This window comes from Marmota monax, unplaced genomic scaffold (assembly GCF_021218885.2).
Source record: "Marmota monax isolate L192 unplaced genomic scaffold, Marmota_monax_Labrador192_F-V1.1 WCK01_AAM20220418_F8-fsc00010, whole genome shotgun sequence".
In the NCBI taxonomy this organism is placed as follows: domain Eukaryota; kingdom Metazoa; phylum Chordata; class Mammalia; order Rodentia; family Sciuridae; genus Marmota; species Marmota monax.
The window spans coordinates 27,659,213-27,679,469 of NW_026692321.1; the positions used below are offsets into that span (position 1 = coordinate 27,659,213).

At 32.8% G+C, this 20,257-nt stretch overlaps 1 protein-coding gene across 3 annotated transcripts in view; it reads right to left on the bottom strand.

The window, feature by feature from the left end:
• Nucleotides 1–20,257, bottom strand: part of Strn (striatin) — a 124,222-nt gene that overhangs the window by 69,942 nt on the left and 34,023 nt on the right. For all 3 annotated transcript variants that reach the window (XM_046441636.2, XM_046441637.2, XM_046441638.2), the window contains exons 2-3: nt 11,717–11,820; nt 1,980–2,053 (exon numbers count right to left, since the gene is read on the bottom strand). In XM_046441636.2, coding sequence (XP_046297592.1) covers nt 1,980–2,053; nt 11,717–11,820 — 178 coding nt within the window. The remainder of the gene's footprint in view (nt 1–1,979; nt 2,054–11,716; nt 11,821–20,257) is intronic.

The following is a 20,257-nucleotide window of genomic DNA, read 5'->3' on the forward strand; positions in this document are numbered from 1 at the left end:
ATGGAAATTTGGAAAATGTGTCCACTTCTGTGAGCTAAAATTACACATACGTGACATGAGAACAATATTTTATTTACTGAATAACTATTTTAAGAATTATAGTTTCTACTTGGAATGGAACCACTATTTGACCCAGTTATTGTACTCCTCAAATCAGCATACTATAATGATATGGCCACATCAATGTTTATAAGAGCTCAATTCACAATATCTAAGCTATGGAACCAACCCAGGTACCCTTAAATAGATGAATGGATAAAGAAAATGTGGTAAATATATACAGTGGAATATTATTCAGGTATAAAGAAGAACGAAATTATGGCATTTGCAGGTATATGGATAGAACTAGAAGCTATCATGCTAAGCGAAATAAGCCAATCCCTCCCAAAACAAAGGTTGAACATTCTGATATGTAGATGCTGACTCACAAGGAGGGGGTGTTGGTGGAGGTTAACCAGACTGGGACCAGGGAAGGGGGAATGGGGAGAAGGGAGGGGAGATGGGAATGCGGAAGACAGCAGAATGAATCAGAAATAACTTTCCTATGTTCATATATGAACAACCACAAGAATGGGAATTTATACTCCACATATGTATGATAAGTCAAATTACATTCTACTATCATGTATAACTAAAAATAATAATAAAATAATTATAGTTTCTAAAGCTCCTAGCATAGGTAGAAATTTCAGCAAGTGATATAAATTACAGTTTTCAGTACTTGAAATATGAAGAAAAAAATCCTTAGATATTTGAGGAATTTAATCTGAAATCATGCCAAAAATTCACTTATGTGATAACTTCTGAACAGTTTTTCTCACTTTCCCTTATACCTACTAATAAGTGAATTATATCTATATTGTTTACAAGTACTACTTTCTATTATTAGGTGGGTAAAGAGGAAGGTAGGGGAAAGATATTATTATTTTTAGTTATACATGATAGTAGAATGTAATTTGACTTATCATACATATGTGGAGTATAAATTCCCATTCTTGTGGTTGTACATTATGTGGTCATGTATTCATATATGAACATAGGAAAGTTATTTCTGATTCATTCTGCTTATAGGATAGAATTTTCTGTGCATGAGAAAGGCCAAAACAGTCTGAAACTGAGCAATCAGTGTGGGAGCCGCCCTGCCCATGAGCTAAGCATCCCTTCTCAGCCTTGAGTAAAGGGGGTGTCGGACTGGAATCACATGCCATACGCTGTACAAAGCAAATGACCTTCATGAAGTTCAGCTGGCAAATAACTTGAGCGTTACCCAATGGGACTGGGCAACTCCCTTAAAACCTTATCCCCTGCCTTATTCAATGTAGAATATTCTATCGAAAGTCCTTTGTTGTCTTTTCCCTATAAATAAAGCGATTCCGGGTGCACTGGCTCTCTTGCCTTCCAGAGCAGAAAAGGACCCTTGAGGAGGCAGAGCCATGCCGTCCCCCACCCCATGGCCACTCCTTTCTGAAAATCTGTGTCCATGTGGTCTTTTCAGCCCCAAACCACACAGAGTGATCTGGCTTCCATCCCCCACGCAGGCGCTAAATCAGGTTTAAAGGATTAGGAATTCCCCTGTGCTTTGAAAAAGAAATCTCTTACCTTCATAGTTCCTACTCTTTCTCAGGATTTCAAGGGCATCATGTACTTTGTACTGTGCATCTCAAAGTTTCCATTAATACTAGAAGGACCCAGCAAGACAAGGTTATGTTGGTGCATGTTACCCCATGAAGCCTGAAACTTTCCAATAAGTGTAGAACATAAGCAGAAAATGGGGAACTAAAAGAAAGAGGAAGAAGGAAAAGGAAGGAAGGTGGTGGGAAATTATCTACAGGATACAAAATGATTAGTGCCAACAGATTAGCAGATCAGAAAAACATGCAACTGATTAGAAATTAAATTATATTTATAAATGTTGTTGCTACAAAATATTAGTCATTAACTTCTTTTTATTACTTAAGCTTCCTTTAAAACTAACTTACCAGAATCATAGCTTGGAGGCTTCATATCTCCTTGATTCAATTCTGTCCCATATTTCAACTTGTGGTATTTGGCTCTAACAAAGAAATGACAAAAATATCAATCATCTTAAAACTCATTTAAATTAACTTTATGTTATATAACAGGAGCAGTTTATGTGGTAGTCCTGGCTTAACACTCCTAGAATTTTCAAGGCTTAAGGTCTTCCATGGTGTTAAAGTCATTATCACAAAAACACCTGCCTCTTTTGTTTTTGTTGTTATAACATCAGTGTCATCATAATAATGAATAACACTAGGAATCATAAATCTTCCTGTAATTTCAAATCAACCACCTAACATTTTAGTTTCAACAGTATTCAAATTTTCTTAATGAGTTAAAATTGAACTTTACTATAAATCAAAAGCAATAAAAAAGGGGGGTTGGACTATGAAATAAATGTGTTAATATTAACTTTTCCCAAAATTGAGTTTTGTTTTGTTTTTAAAATACAGTAATTTAGATTATTTACAATTTGCCATGTATACTTATGGTGAACTATTAAAAGTATTGAATCATCAGTATTGAATAAAATATTCTAGTAGTAATGAAAAAAAATTTTCTTAGTCAAGATATCCTTTATCTTTTATTTAGATCTGTCAATGAAAAGGCTGTGTCCTTCTAAAAGTTAACAAAATGTCATTATTTCTGGTTACTGAGATTTACCCATCTGAATTAACCATGTCAGATTTAACCACGAGATTAGAAAAATAATCCAGATACAGAGAAATTTTTAAAAGGATACTTTTAAAATGGCCATATCTGATTAATGCATTTATGTATTTTGATTTATTTTCTCCCCAAAATACTGAAGCCAATGATAAATACTCATTGCTTTAAGACTGAGATAATAATAAAACAACAATAATTTAAAAAACCAAATGCAATACTACAGAAGGAAGAAAAAGTAAATGGTCAAAGAGGATTTTCTTCTTTATAAAAAATCATATCAAATAAAGTAGACTTCAAGCCAAAGTTAATAAAAAGAGATAAAGACAGACATTGCATACTCCTTAAGGGAACCATACATCAACAAAGACATAACAATTATAAATATATATGTCCCAAACAATGGAGCATCTACGTTCATCAAACAAACTCTTCTCAAGTTCAAATAAACCACAACACAATAATTCTGGGTAAATTTAACACACCTCTCACCACTGGCTAGATCTTCCAAACAAAAGCTGAACAAAGAAACTACAGAACTCAATAATATAATCAATAACTTAGACTTTACTGACATATATAGAATATTTCATTCAACAAGCAAATACACTTTCTTCTCAGCAGCACATGGATCCTTCTCTAAAATAGACCCTGTTATTCCACAAAGCAACTCTTAGCAAATACAAAAAAGTAAAGATACTAACCTGCATTCTATCAGATCACAATGGAATGAAATTAGAAATCAATGATAAAAAAATAAAAGCTACTACAACACCTGGAGACTAAATAATATGCTATTGAATGAACAATGGGTTGCAAAAGACATGAAAGAGGATATTAAAAAATTCTTAGAGGTAAATGAGAACACTAATACAACATATTGAAAAATCTGGGACATTATGAAGGCAGTACTAAGAGGAAAGTTCATTGCATGAAGTTCATTCCTTAGAAGAAGAAAAAGTCAAATAAATGAACTAATGTTACATCTTAAAGCCCTAGAAAAAGAATAATAAATTAACACCAAAAGCAGAAGACAAGAAATAATTAAAATCAGAGCTGAAATAATGAAATTGAAACAAAAGAAATAATTTTAAAAAATGACAAAACAAAAAGTTGTTTCTTTGAAAAAATAAATAAACTGATAAACCCTTAACTATGCTAACAAAGAGAGGGAGAAAACTCAAATTACTAACATCCATGATGAAAAAGGAAATATGATCATATAATTCTTATCTTTAAGTGTACTGATGTGATTAATTACATTTATTGATTTATTGATGGACACTACAGGAAGAAATTTCCAATTTGACTGTAATATTATTATTTATTGACGGACACTACAGTACAGAATAAGAAGATAATCAGAAATTTTTATGAAAATTTGTACTCCAATAAAACAGAAAATATCAAAGGCATTGACAAAAATCTAGAGTCATATGATGAATGTGGATGATATACACAATTTAAACAGATCAATTTCAAGCAATGAAATAGAAGACGCCATCAGAAGCCTCCTCAAATTATTTCATGAAATAGAGAAAAAAAAAAAGGAACACTTCCAAACACATTTATGAGGCCAATATCACCCTGATGCTAAAACCAGACAAAGACACATCAAAGAAAGAAAACTTCAGACCAATATCTCTAATGAACATAGATGCTAAAATTCTGGCAAACTGAATACAAAAACATATCAAAAGATAGTACACCACGATCAAGTGGGGTTCATCCTGGGGATGCAAGGTTGGTTCAACATATGGAAATCAATAAATGTAATTCATCACATCAACAGACTTAAAGATAGGAACCATATGATCATCTCAATAGATGCAGAAAAAGTATTTGACAAATACAGCACCCCCATGTTCAAAACACTAGAAAAACTAGAGATATCAGGAACATACCTCAACATCGTAAAAGCTATCTACACTAAGCTCCAGGCCAACATCATTCTAAATGGAAAGAAATTGAAAGCATTCCCTCTAAAAACTGGAACAAGGCAGGAATGCCCTCTTTCATCACTTCTATTCAATGTAGTTCTTGAAACTCTAGCCAGTGCAATTAGACGAAAGAAATTAAAGGGATAAACATAAGAAAAGAAGAACTCAAAAACTATCACTGACAACATGATTCTGTATCTAGAGGATCCAAAAAACTCTACCAGAAAACTTATAGAACTAATAAAGTATATAAAATCAACACACATAAATCAAAGGCATTTCTGTATATCAGTGACAAATCCTCTGAAAGAGAAACTAGGAAAACCAGCTCATTTACAATAACCTCAAAAAAATTAAATAAAATGCTTGAGAATCAATGAAAGAGGTGAAAGACCTCTACAATGAAAACTACAGAACACTAAAGGAAGAAATTAAAGAAGACCTTAGAAGATGGAAAGATCTCCTTTGTTCTTGGATAGGCAGAATTAATGTTGTCAAAATGACCATACTACCAAAAGCACTATACAGATTTAAGGCAATCCCAATCAAAATCCGAATGACATTCCTCACAGAAATAGAAAAAACAATCATGAAATTCATCTGGAAAAATAAGAGACCCAGAATAGCTAAAGCAATCCTTAGCAGAAAGAGCGAAGCAGGTAGCATCACTATACCAGATCTTAAACTATATTACAGAGCAATAGTAACAAAAACTGCATTGTATTGGCACCAAAACAGACTTGTAGACCAATGGTATGGAATAGAGAACACAGAGACAAACCCACATAATTACAGTTATTTCATATTAGGCAAAGGTGCCAAAAACATATATGTTGGAGAAAAGATAGCTTATTCAACAAATGGTGCTGGGAAAACTGGAAATCCATATGAAACAAAATCAAATTAAACCCCTATCTCTCATCATGCATAAAACTCAACTCAAAGCAGATCAAGGACCTAGGAATTAAACTAGAGACACTGCGTCTATTAGAAAAAAAAGTAGGCCGAAATCTCCATCACGTCAGATTAGGCCCCAACTTCCTTAATAAGACTCCTATAGCACAAGAAATAAAATCAAGAATCAATAAACAGGATGAATTCAAACTCAAAAGCATCTTCTCAGCAAAAGAAACAATCAGTGAGGGGAATAGAGAGCCCACAGAATGAGAGCAAATTCTTACCACATGCACATCAGATAGAGCACTAATCTCCAGGATATATAAAGAACTCAAAAATCTTAACAGCAAAAAAACCAAGAAAACCCAATCAACAAATAGGCCAAGGAACTGAAGAGACATTTTGCAGAAGAGAATATACAATCAATCGACAAATATATGAAAAAATATTCAACATCTCTATCAATTACAGAAATGCAAATCAAAACTAAGATTTCAACTCAATCCAGACAATATGGCAGTTATTTAAGAATATAAAGAACAATAAGTGTTGGCGAGGATGTGAGGGAAAAGGCACACTCATACATTGCTGGTGGGACTGCAAATTGGTACAGCCAATATGGAAAGCAGTATGGAGAATCCTTGGAAAACTGGGAATGGAATCACCATTTGACCCAGTTATCCCACTCCTCGGTTTATACCCAAAGGACTTAAAAACAGCATACTACACGAACTCAGCCACATCAATGTTTACAGCAGCACAATTCACAATAGCAAAATTGGGGAACCAACCTAAATACCCTTCATTAGATGAACTGATAAAGAAACTGTGGTATATATACACAGTGGAATATTACTCAACATTAAAAAAGAATAAAATCATGGCATTTGCAGGTAAATGGATGGAGTTTGAGAATATTATGCCAAGTAAGCCAATCCCCCAAATACAAATGCCAAATGTTTTCTCTGACAGGAGGATGCTGATCCATAATGGGGATGGGGGAAGGAGCATGGGAGGAATGGAGGAACTTTAAATTAGGGCAAAGGGAATGGAGGGGAAGTCAGGAGGTATAGGGGTAGGAAAGATGGTAGAATGAAATGGACATCATTACCCTAAGTACATGTATGAAGACACAAATGGTGTGACTCTACTTTCTGTACAACCAGAAACATGAAAAATTGTGCTCTATATGTGTAATATAAACTGAAATGCATTCTGCTGTCATGTATAACAAATTAGAATAAATAATTTAAAAAATTAATTGAAGCATTTAATGTTTTTATAACTCAAATATAAAGGAAATGAAAATTATTTGGTCAGATATGTTACTCAAATCTTTCATGATTATGTTGCAATAACACTCATTTTGCAGTTACAACAGAAAAATCAAAGCTTTTTATTTTTGACTTGCCAGTTTTATATAGAGAGGAGTCTTAAAAAAACCTATAAAAATTACAGGCAACTAATGCTGGGTACATGAATATTTCTTATCTGTCTTTATGCCTATGTATATGTATAAAAGGTTTTGTAATAACATGTAACCGATTAAGAAGAAAATAAGAAGCAACAATATTTATATGCTAATATGAACTGATCTCTAAGCTTAAGCAGAAATGCAAGATCTAAAATATTATACACAACATGCTTCCGTATGTGGTGTGGGTGTAGGGGTGTTGGGGGGGGGGTGTTTGTGTGTGGGAAAGAGAATTTCACATGCACAAAATATTTTGGAAAGATACATGATAGATAAGCCATCAGCTAATATGATTTCCTTGGGAAGGAAATCAGTAAACTAAAGCAGAAGGGATCTATTTTTGTAGTTATTTGATTAATTAACTGTATGTATCTATCTTTTAAAAATTTTTTTAGTAAATATGTTTGGTCCAAGTTATTTCTATTTCCTGTGTCTCAATTGTTTTTTATTCACTGGGGATTTCTATTTCCAATGTTTCTTAATGAGAAATATTATCACCAGACTAAATTTTTTCTAAATCTATTTCAACATATTTATAATAATGTTGATCATAAGTAGTAAAGATTTATAATTAATTTGACTTACAATTACCAGAAAGTAAACAAGATTCTTAATGTCATTGTCATTCTTCAGATTTTCCAGAAATATACTTCATCTACCATAAGACAAAGTAATACTATTTCCATAGGAGCCCAAATAGCAACTGAACCTATATGGTCTAAGGAAAGGTTATATTAAGGCTTTTAAAATAAAGTGAGAAGAAAATTTATGAATTTATATGTCTACATAAAAACAAAAAAGGAAAAAGACACACATTTATAAGCAGAAAATATTGCATTCTAGTGCATTCTAGTGGTCTTAGGAAAAACTGCAGTGCAGTTAACAAGAAGGAACAGAAAGCATTCTACAAAATAAATATAACAAAAACAATAACATTAAGAAGTAATGTTTTGCTGGGCATCTTGGCACATACCTGTAATCCCAGTGATAGAAGCTGAGGCAGGAGGATTACAAATTCAAAGCCAGCCCCAGCAATTTAGTGAGGCCTAACCAACTCAGTGAGAACCTGTCTCTAAATAAAATATAAAAAGTGCTGGGGATGTGGCTCAGTGGTTAAGCACCCCTGGGTTCAATCCCTGGTACCAATACAGACAAACAAAAAGACACCCAACATTTCATAAGAATTTATATAAGCATGCACAAGGCTGGTTTCAATGCCCAGCCCCACACATATAAAAACAAAATATGTAAAGAACTGTTGAATCATGCTCTCTCTTCTGACTTGTTAAATTCACTAAGAAATATTTTACAAAACCCTCCTTAAGCCTAATAATATACTTTTGAAGCCAATGTTAAAATATACTTCCTCACTCATATTGCTTCCCATTGTTTTAATACTTCAAGCTCATTGTGCTAGCAAAGTATCTTCACTATCTTCTGACTACAGGATAAATAAGCAGATTTCATGTCTAACAATTCATATTTGACAAAAGAGTCAGGTTCCCCCCAATTGGCACTTATTGAAAAAAATTGTTTGATAACTATAATAAACTAAAGAAGTTTCATTCTAGCTTTGTTGTTAAGGTCTGTTATAATAATGTGCTGGAAATAAAACATAGTATACCCAATAACACCTTAAATGTTGATGCTAAAAAAATGACTAATTTCAATTAACTATTACTGAATTCCTACAACGTACAAGGCAGTGTGCTGACTGCTGGGAATAACCTGTGGCTTGCAGTCAGGTAGGGATGGAAGTAAGAAGATGTCTAAGGGACAGGAATATAATAACTATAGCACGCTATGATAAGAACTTACAAGGGTTATATCAAGTACTACAGGAATATAGATAAGGGATTATCTAATTCTATAATAGGTCATGTCAAATAAAGCTATCAAAAAGAAGATAATGATTTTATCTAAGCCTCAAAAGAACAGTAAGAATTTTCTAGTCAGACAAATGAATTAATAGAGGGGGGTATTTCTGTCAAAAGGAGTGCCATAAAAGTGAATAAGAAAAATAGACAGTGGGTCAAACAGCAGCTTTACAGTGTATTTAGTATTAGAAGGAATGGAGTTCTGTGAAGGGACTAGAGAAAGGACCTAGTTGCAAAATAACTTTGAATTCGGCTAGATATTTTTAAGTAGGGCTATAACATAACTATTCCATTTGTGTTTCAGAAAGTGAGTCCTGTGGATAAGGAAAACGGACTAGAAAATGGAAATATTAGAGGCAAGGAAGACAGGTGAATTCTTACATTAATTCAGATAAAAGAAAGTGGCAGTGAATGGAGAAAAACAACACTGGAGAAATGTTTCAGAACTGTATTTTATATAGTATTTGAAGCTCCTCAGAATAAATGTTTCTGAATAAATCTTGGATTATACACTTTGTATTCTTGAAAACCTAACTGTAAATTTGCTTATTTTGTAACTTTTATTACACTTTAAGGAATACTTTGATAAATTCATTGCCACAATGATAAAGATTCAGTTTTCAAATAATTTTTTAAGAGAGAGAGAATTTTTTTAAATATTTATTTATTATTTTTTAGTTTTCGGCGGACACAACATCTTTGTTTGTATGTGGTGCTGAGGATCGAACCCGGGCCGCACGCATGCCAGGCGAGCGTGCTACCGCTTGAGCCACATACCCAGCCCTCAAATAATTTTTTATATTAAAGTGGGACTACTTAGAAAATCTGCACAGCAACACAACATCACATGCTTTAGCTCTTAGGTATTTATAGGCAAAACGACAAGATGTCTGGAATTCACTCTTATACAGACCACGCTAAAACAAGAATGACAAACATTATCTGTTAAATCTTGGAGATGTACATAAAAGGTACTAGTCTTTCCATTGTTGGGTCTCAAATTTTCCTCAATCAAAAACATTTTCTTTTTAATTCTTGGCATTTAAGCATTAGGAAAACAATTTTAGAATGGAAAACACTGGAAATATTCTAGAGCTCCAGGCCTTGAAGAAATGTTTTTTTATTCCTTAATTTATTATACTTAAAAGGTGCTGTTAGTTGAAGATCATTTTGGAATAAAAAGTACTTGAAAATTTTCCATGTTTCCTATCACATGTAAGGTAAAAGTCTGAACTCCTTAGGTAGCTCTCCTTCGGTATTCTAAACTCCATGATCTGACTTGGCCCTCCCCTACCATGTTATCAGTGATGAAATCACAACTAACACCCTACTCTTTACACGCAATGACTACAATTTTCTGAACACACCAAAAGGCTTTGTTCCAGGTCAAACATGTTCTACTTCCTGCATCTTGCCTAACTGGCAAGCACCTTCTTATTATCTATGTTGCTATTGAAGCCTCACCTCCTCTAATTATGCCCTCCTTACTACTTCCAGATAATATCGAGTCCCTTCTTTGTGACCCCTTGTATAGCCTATACATACATCTACCATAGAAACTATCACACTTTACACTTTAGTGGTTCACAAGTCTGAATACACTCCCATGCACCTGCTCTGGTTACTTCAGTATTTGTGTATTTCAGTTCTCCTACCTTGCAAGACAGTACAATATACTGGTAAACAATACAGGTTTTAGAACCAATCCTGAGGGACCTAACTCAGCTCTACTATAACTCTGCTTCTCTATGCAAATTACTTAATTCTAAGTCTTTAGGGCCTAGAACACAGTAGTTATTAAAAAAATATTTACCATTATTAACGCTAATATTCTTTCTTTGGTTAAACCTATAATTAGAAAGCCTAAGATGTCAAAAATTCCCAGATTACATACTTCAAAAAATGTTTTTCTTTTTATCTCTCCAACTTTCAACCAACCTCTCAGAATATGAAAAAAAAAAAAAAAACCAAAACCCACTATTTTTTTTTTTTTACTAAGAGATAAAAAGTCTGGTACTATTTAATGATCCTATATGAAGATGAACACAAGTTCTAATAAAAATATTTATGTCTCAATATTCACAAATACTACCTAAGTTCTATTTTATGGCAGTTTTACAAATAGTCCATTTACCAACTTCAAAAAATAAGTGATTTACAAAACAAAGCAAAAAACTGACAATAAAGAATTTCAATATCAACTACCAAATACTTAATTACCTAAAGCAATGAACTGCTTTAGATTTCTCATAAACACACACACACACACACACACAAAACCAAAGACCATCCACTGAAGTATATAAACTTAATTCATATAACTTGCAAAACTCTCATTCATGACCTATTTTCCTTAACTTGTGACACAAATATCATTACTTACATATCTTATACACTAGCAAAATAAATGTAAAATTAGCTTCTAGAGAGAAAGGAATAGCTGATGACAAAACAATAAAATGCCAAAAACAATCTATAAAACTCTCAGCATAGGCTGCCAGATCTGATCAATTTTTTTAAGAAATTATATCAAATTCATATTAAATCACAGGAAACTTTATAGACACAATTTACAATTCAAAAGCTATTTTAGCCCTTTAAAAATGGATAATGACAGTTCAGTCAGTACAAACACTTCTTAAGAAAGGAAAAAGATTTGAAATCATATAAACCAGTTTACTGATCACCATAGAAAGATTAGTATATTATAACCATATATAAAAATATTACAGATACTCCTTAATTCAAGAATATACAGTATTAAAATTTGGATTTACTTCAGGAAAGATGGAAAAATTATTTTGTCATTTGAGAGAACACAACCTTCCATTTTATTGATTTACCTTTCCTGTTTAAGAGCATATTCCAACATTTTGATCCTCCTCACCAGATCCTTTTTCAAATTTTCTTGACCTTTCCTTTCCCCCTGAAGAAAGGCAATCTGGGCCTATGTAGGGAACAAAAAGACAAAACTCAATTTAGACCAAATACATATTTTTAAAAATTCAGTTGAACAAAGAATCTTTGGAAAATAGGATAATTATATATGATTTTTTTCCATATCTGTCACAAAGTATATAAAAATAAAGAAAAGCACAGACTGCAAGGAGACCAAAAAAAAAAAAGACACCTATATGCAGTTTAATTCAGACTGGATGTTACAACTCATAGTCCAGATCCTCTAAGAGCTGATCATCTAAAACAGCCAATGCAAGCAAATGCAAGGTATGCAGTAGTTTGCTCAGGGTTTTTCTCTTAAACTTTTGAGATGGTTTCTTTATTTCATAAAGAGTAAAGGGATAGGGGGAGCAAAATCACATGAACTATTATGATCTCCTTCCAAATTAAAAGTCTCAGTTTAACCATATATTGAAATTTTACAAGGAATTCTTTGTCTTGAGTGATTTTATCCTTGCCCTTCCCTACAAATAACAAAACTTCCCAACCTCTCAAATCTGTTTTAGGATTTGTTATATGCAGGAGAAAAGAAAGTAAAAGGCGAAAAAAAAGAAAATCAGAGACATCTGCCTTTTCCTGCTTCCCACCGAAGAATTACTTACAGGAAATAAACCATAAAAAAAAAACCTTTTATCTTCAGTAAAACAGAGAGACTAGGAAAGAGCCAGAGTTATTTTTTTAAAAGTAGAAATAAAATAATTTCCATTTAAGGAATTAAAACTATGTTGTAAACATTAAGTCATTCAAGTAATTCATGTTAACTCTAAGTGAGGGAGGGGCTCTATTTAAGTTTCCTCAAGGAACGCTATCACTATTCATTCTCATGTTTCCCTATTCCTCCAATTTCTATTATATGAATCCACTAAAACAGAAAACAACGTTTTTCCACAATGTTTTCCACTTTCTTTTCCAAGTAAGCAAGAACTTTACATTTATAGATGACCTTACCACATCCCTAAAGAATTAGGAGAATCGTCCAACTAAAGTTTAATGAGGAAACCATTAAATTCTGTTTAATTTAAAGGACTCATTTCTATTAGTACCACAATAACATAAAATCTAATTTAGCAATCTTCTTATAATCTTCAAGATGTAGGTACAGTAATGTTTTCATTTTCATTCCAATGAGCTCTTAAAATTGACATTTCAATTGATTGAATTTCATGTGTCTTATTGAAATGTATATAATGAAAGCAATTATATACACAAAGGAAAAGGCATTAAATATCCACAGTATCTATTTCTACTTCAATGATGCTGAAGTTTTTTGGAATTAAATATTCTACAATGAGATAATTATTTTACCTAAGTAGAATAGTGACACAGGAACTTAAAGCTGAAAAAATTACATCTTAGTCTAAAGTAAACATTAGCGTGAATTTGTATGCTTTGCCATAGAATTTTATACTCTAAAATGGCTTTAATAAATGCAATAATCTACTCAATTCAATCAATCAAAATAATAACATTAAATATCAATTTTATCTTCTCTATATGCTTTGATTAGTTCTGTATTTATGCTATCATTACGGATCTTGTATGATTCTGAAATGTCAGCCTATAAAACTCTACAATACTGTGACTCAGTCTCCAATCCACTAAAAACTTCCCTAATTTCCACATATACCTGCTTCCTATCCTCCTACCAATTCATACTAGGTTATTTAAATATTTAATCAAAAGAAAAGCCCCAGAATTATCAAAGAGAATGACTACAGAAAAGACGGGAGTATGTGGAAAAGACAAACCTAAGGGTAACCGAAATATTAATGATACTCCTTCATGATTACAGAACACCATTCCTGCCAAAGACACAAAATAAGAATATCTATTTTCACCACAAAAATTTAACATTGTGCTAGAGGTACAGGCCAATATAATTTAGTCAAGAAAACACATAAAATATAGAAAAGAGGAAATATTGTTACCATTTGCAAATAATATGAATGAATGCCAGGAAAATCTAATAATTAGAGTTATACAAAGAAAATTTTAATGCTTAGGGAACAAAAAAATGACATGAAAAAATGAGAATAAATACCATGTTCTTAAACTCAGCATTACAAAATTTTTTTCTCCCTAAATATATCTTTAAATATTACATGAGATCAATTAAAATACCAGCAATTTTAGAAAACAAAACCATACATCATTCTAAAGCTCACATGGAACAATAAATAAGAATAAACAAAAATTATTTAAAAGTCTTAAAATATTTCAAGCCATAATTCAATAGTTAACTTTAAAAATGGCACTTATATATGGACAATCCAAAAATCCAAATCAATGTAGAAATTTAGAATAAGCTAAAGGTGGCACTGTACATCATTGGAGAAAATGAGGATTAAAACAAAAGCTAGATGGAGGTTTAAAATTGGGGTCAGGAGTGATGGTATAGTTCAACAGTAAAGCATGTTTATCAGAACATGCAAGGGCCTAGGTTCAATCCCCAGCACTATAAAAATAAAATTTTTTTAATTTAAAAAAAATTTTTAAAATCTAATTAACACTAAAAATATCAGTAGAAAAGGCAGGTTTCATTTTGTTTTATTATTTCAAAGTTGGCAATGCCTTTCTGAGAATAAGACAAAATCCAAAGCTATAAAACACATTTGACCTCAGAAAAAAATTTTATACAGCAATTAAAAAGTTGCTGAAGAACTATTATAAAAAATTAAGACAATTTCTGACAAAGATCAAAACAAAACAAGTCAGAATACCACAGTTCACAAATTTGCTTTTCCACAGAGTACCTTCAAATCAGTAAGAAAAAGATCCAGAACTCAAAAGAAAACTACACAAGAAGGCATGTTAATAGAAAGAATATACAAAAAGCTCAAATTTATTAAAAACATTTTCAACCTCAAATGTAAGAGAAATGCCAATTAAAAGTATAATCAGTGGGTTGCAGTTGTGGCTCAGCAGTAGAACACTTACTTTGCATATGCGAGGCACTGGATTTGATCCTCGGCACCACATAAAAATAAATAAATAAAATAAAGCTACTGTGTCCAACTACAACTAAAAAAGAAAACATTTAAAAAAATAAAAGGTGAGGGGGTGGAACTCAGTAGTATGCTTGCCTAGTATGTGCTACGCTCACAGTTTGAACTCCAGCACTGCCAAAAATAAAAAAAGGTAATTATATCCCTTTTTCTATTAGACTGATAAAGGTCAGTAATTCACTAATTTAATGATCTAGTATGTTGAGAAGCACGCATTTGTATGCTGTGTTTGTATATATCAGTTTCACCTTATAGTGGACAATATCCATTAAATCCGTAAATTTATATTATTTAACCCAATAATTTTGAAAGAATGTGTTTTTTCAAATATATTTACAAAAGTATGAAATGATATAATGAAAAAAGACAAAATTATGTACAACCCAAATGCCCATCTATGGGGAACTGGTTAAACAGATTATGAGAGTACAACTGGAAGAAAATTAGGACCTGAACTAAGACCTGTGAGAATAGAGAAGACTCTTTAAGAATAATGTCAACCCTTTTAAGTTTTTCACATCTGGAAAATTAAAAACAAAAGTCTTAAAATACATGTTCCTATACAAGGAAGCTATTTCTTATGAAAAAATAACCTGTGCCTAAAACATAGTAATTGGTGTGAATATAAATCCCTTTCAAAATAAAAATTAAATCCCAGCTAACGAGTCTCCATAAATGACACTATATTGTTGTCTGTATTGGATTATTTAATTGAAAAGGTAGGGGAGAGAAGGAAATGGAAGAAAAAACTGAAAGAAAAAAAAAGAAATGAAGTAGGATAGTGAAAAAATAGGATATGAAAAAAACACTAGGTAGTTATTACAAAGGAGATGGCTCTATCTGTACTGAGGTGGGATAATACCCATGATAGAGTACATGAAATAAAGCCAGACATAGAACAATGTTTAAAACCATTCAGGTGTCTTTCTAAAATAGAAAGAAAAAGGTAAACACATCATATGCCTCTACATGTAGGTATTATCTCTAGAAAAATTCACAAGTATATAGTAACTATGAATGTTTCCATAGGTAACGAGGTAACTGAGAGACAAAGGAACTGGAGTTAAACCTACCTTTACATGCATCATCCCCTTCAACCTTGGGAAGGCTGTACCATCATAGGCAGAGTGTTGTAACTGAAACCTATTACAACCAAACAATACTCATTCATCAGATTCAGTCTCATAAGCCCACCAATTTGTAGACTGTCTTGGATGTTTCTGTCTACACTCATTAGTTTTAGAGAGAAATAAAAAGAAGCACCAAGAGATTAGTTGGCTTATATCCCTAAAGGGAATAGCATTCTCACAAATGAACTAAGGTGATGGTCCAAGACCTAAGTAAACTATCACAATGAAAGCTTAAGGCATACACCTAACGTATAAGGTTACCAGAAAATGCAATAGCTTGCAAGGTTCCTTAAAAGTTCTCCCTTCTCATCTTCACAATAAAGTTCCTTCCAGAACAGAGACCTCTAATAAGAGAGTAAGTGGTCTCCAAACTTAATGAGTAGTACAGAAGTGATGATTTCAGCTACTTTTTTTTTAAGGTATAATTCTTGACGTATCATTGTTACATTTTGACTACTTTTTCAGAAATCTTACTTATGGCTGCTCTAATGTCACCTCAATATTCTTAAGAGTGTTCTCCCCTGAACTTTCCAGAGTTTAAATAAAAAGCAGGCACAAGTCATCATACTGCCATTTATGTGTACAAGTACAGCTAATGATAATAACATATTTTGAAAAGAAATCTCTGGAATTATTTTCAAAAAAATTAACTTCCGGGATGGGGGCTGAGGCTGTAGCTCAGTGGTAAAGTGCTTGCCTCTCATGTGTGAGGCACTGGGTTCAATCCTTAGCACCACATAAAAATAAATAAAGATACTGTGTGTTCATTTACAACTAAATAAATATTTGAAAAAAAAAAACTTCTGGGATGCTTTATAAGGTTTTTTTTTTTTTAACATAATATATCTAAGATTAGATCTTCCATTTCCCAACCATTAGAAAAAAGACAAACAATATTATGTAGGTATTTTACCATTTAGTCTACATGGTAAATAGGAAACTAATTTTTTAATTTTTTTTTTTTTAATTTTGGTACTGGGGATTGTGCCCAAGGACACTAAACCACTGAGCCACATCCCCCGCTCTTTTTATTTTTTTTAATTTTGAGACAGAGTTTCACTTAGGTTGCTTATAGCACCGCTAAGTTGCTGAGGGTGACTTCAAACTTGCGATCCTCCTTCCTCAGCCTCCCACACCAGGCTTGTAAGTGTGCACCATCATGCCAGATCTATTTTTTAAAAATTCTTATTTGTCAAAAGAATATATATAGGTTGAGCATCTCTAATCCAAAAATATGAAATTCAAAATGCTCAAAAATCTGAAACCTTTTGCACTCCATGTTACATCTTGGACTTTGGATTTTCCTATTAGAACAGTTCAACCAGTAAAGTCTACAAAATATTCCATAATCAAAAAATTTTGAAATTTGAAATATTTTTGGTCCCAAGTATTCAGATAAGGGACACTCAACTTGTAAAAGGAATAGAAATCTTCCATACATAAGCAGGCTTATCTGAATGCATTGTATCTAATAAACTAAAATATTTTAAATGTACTTGACACAATTTTTAACTACCTTGTACTCTAAAATTAAAAAGCATTTGAATTAATTTATACCAAAACCCAAAGGACTTAAAATCAGCATACTACAGTGACGCAGCCACATCAATGTTTATAGCAGCTCAACTCACAATAGCCAACCTATGGAACCAACCTCAGTGCCATTCAACTGATGAATGGATAAAGAAAATGTGGTTTGTATACACAATGGAATATTACTCAGCCTTAAAGGAGAATGAAATTATGGCATTTGTGGATTAATGGATGGAGTTGGAGAATATCATGCTAAGCAAAATAAGCCAATCCCTAAAAACCAAAGGCCAAATGTTTTCTGTTATGCAGATGATGATTTATAATGAAGTTGGGGGGTAGGGAAGAATGGAGGAACTTTGGATTGAGTAGAGGGGAGGTAGGGAAGTGGAGGGAGTATGGGAGTGGGAAGGATGGTGGAAGGAGAGGGACATTATTACCCTATGTACATGTATGATTACACGAACAGTGTGACTCTACATCGTGTACAGCCAGAGAAAAGAGAAGCTGTACTCCATTTGTGTACAATGAGTTGAAAAGCATTCTGCTGTCATATATAACTAATTAGAACAATAAAAATATTTTTAAAAAAGATTCGAATTCAAAATCAACGACATCACTGGAAAAAGCATACTCAAAAAGAAAACACACAAAGTGCGAGTTGTGTTGAATACTTTTCAGTTGTTTCTCAGTCATTTGCTATGGGAGAAAAAGAACATTTACTTCTATAAAAATCCAAAATAACGTACAGAAAACTTAACTAAAGTTCTCATCTTTCAATTTGGACACAAAATCACAAATAAAAAGAGAAATACTTAAAAATCCATAATATGGTTTACTTAAGCTAAAAAATAGCATACAATGAAGTTTCAATAATTTGCTTTACATCTTTCTTAAAATATATTTTTAGTTATACACGAACATAATACCTTTATTTATTTTATGTGGTGCTGAGGATCAAACCCAGTGCCTCACATGTGCTAGACAAGCACGCTACCATTGAGCCACAATCCCAGCCCCTGCTTTACATCTTAATGCCTTCTTGTAAACTATACCTAACTTCCTCTAAAAACCTTTTAATTACTTACGCTCTTTAGGCTGCTAGTTGGGTTTTCTCTAGCACATAAGCATTGCCTTTAGCCCTCTCTCTTAAAGATAGTTACATCACATGGTGACATCAAACTTCACCATCAAAATTACCTAGAGGAGGGCTGGGGATGTGGCTCAAGCGGTAGCGCGCTTGCCTGGCATGCGCGCGGCCTGGGTTCGATCCTCAGCACCACATACAAACAAAGATATTGTGTCCGCCGAAAACTAAAAAATAAACATTTAAAAAAAAAATTACCTAGAGGACTAATTAAAACACAGATTGGGCTCCACCCTCAGAGTTTCTGATTTAGTAGATCTGAAGGGGGCAGGAGAATCTGCATTTTTAGCAAGTACCTAGGTGATGTTCTAATCTGAGACCACATTTGAAGAGCCACTGACTTACATCATCTGTGACACAGGTAGAAGGCCAAAATAAAGCAAGTAGGTCACTCAAAAGCAAGGACCCAGAACCACAACTCTTTACTCCATGAAAGTATGGAGTCTTATACAAGCCCACAAGCTGACAGACAAGTATATATACACTGGCTTTTTGAATCTCTTCCAAATTTCTTATTAATGACTGTGTTTTTAGGAATCTCCTGATAATGAAATAAAAACTACCAACATATTTCAGTTCAATCACATGTTTGAGAATACCTGTTACCCACTACAGACCAAAGTGTTATAAAGAAGAATTTAGGAAAGACAAAATCAAGTTCCTACTCATAACACATTTCCAATCTAGTTAGGGTACATGACCAGTCCACAAGAAAAGCTAAGACAAGATAGTACAGTCTTCTAATAAATGATAATTCAAATGATACAGTCAAATATTCACATTCATTCAACTCACAATATTAATCGAGCACCTACTCTGTACTAGGCACAGTTACTGGCACTGGGATTAAAAGACTAACAATAGAAATAAAACAGTTCACAGTCCAGTAGATGTAACATGTCATATATACCATGAGTACAAATAACATATGATAGATGTACTTACAATAGAAACAGTTACAGGCAAAAGCAGTGAATATAAAAACAAACACAAATAAAATACAAGGGACATCTATTTAATTTTGGAGACAAATATAGAATTGTTGCTCTTTTCAAAAACTTTTGACCTGGTATTTATTCTGTAACTAGCATAGAAAAATTCCTGTACTGTTTACATTTATTTGTCTATCGTTCCTTTTCAAAAAAGATTAGGAAGTTTTTAGATGACATATTACCTCTGAAATGTTATAGGAAAGAGTGGTGCATTCTTTCACAAAGCCATCTCCAAATGTCTGATAACAAATACTGGTTTTCCCATACAGAAAACCCTCAACTACCCAAACCACTAAATTAATTATATCCATATCATTGCCTTATGACAGTATATAAATAACCACCCAGCAGTAGGTTTCTATAATCTCATAGAGGTTCACTTAGGTTCCCAACCAATCAGTTCCCACAGCACATTTTACTCTCTTAAATATAAAATCTTTACAAATGTTCCTGATGTTTGCTCAACGGGCTAGAAAGTTCACTGAAAAAAATACAAAACCAGATGCATATGGTATACACATCTACACACACACAGATACAGGCACACAAAGAAGTGTGAGAAAAGAAGATATCGATCAAGGAAAGAATTCTACGAACATATTCAGTATATCAGACTATGACA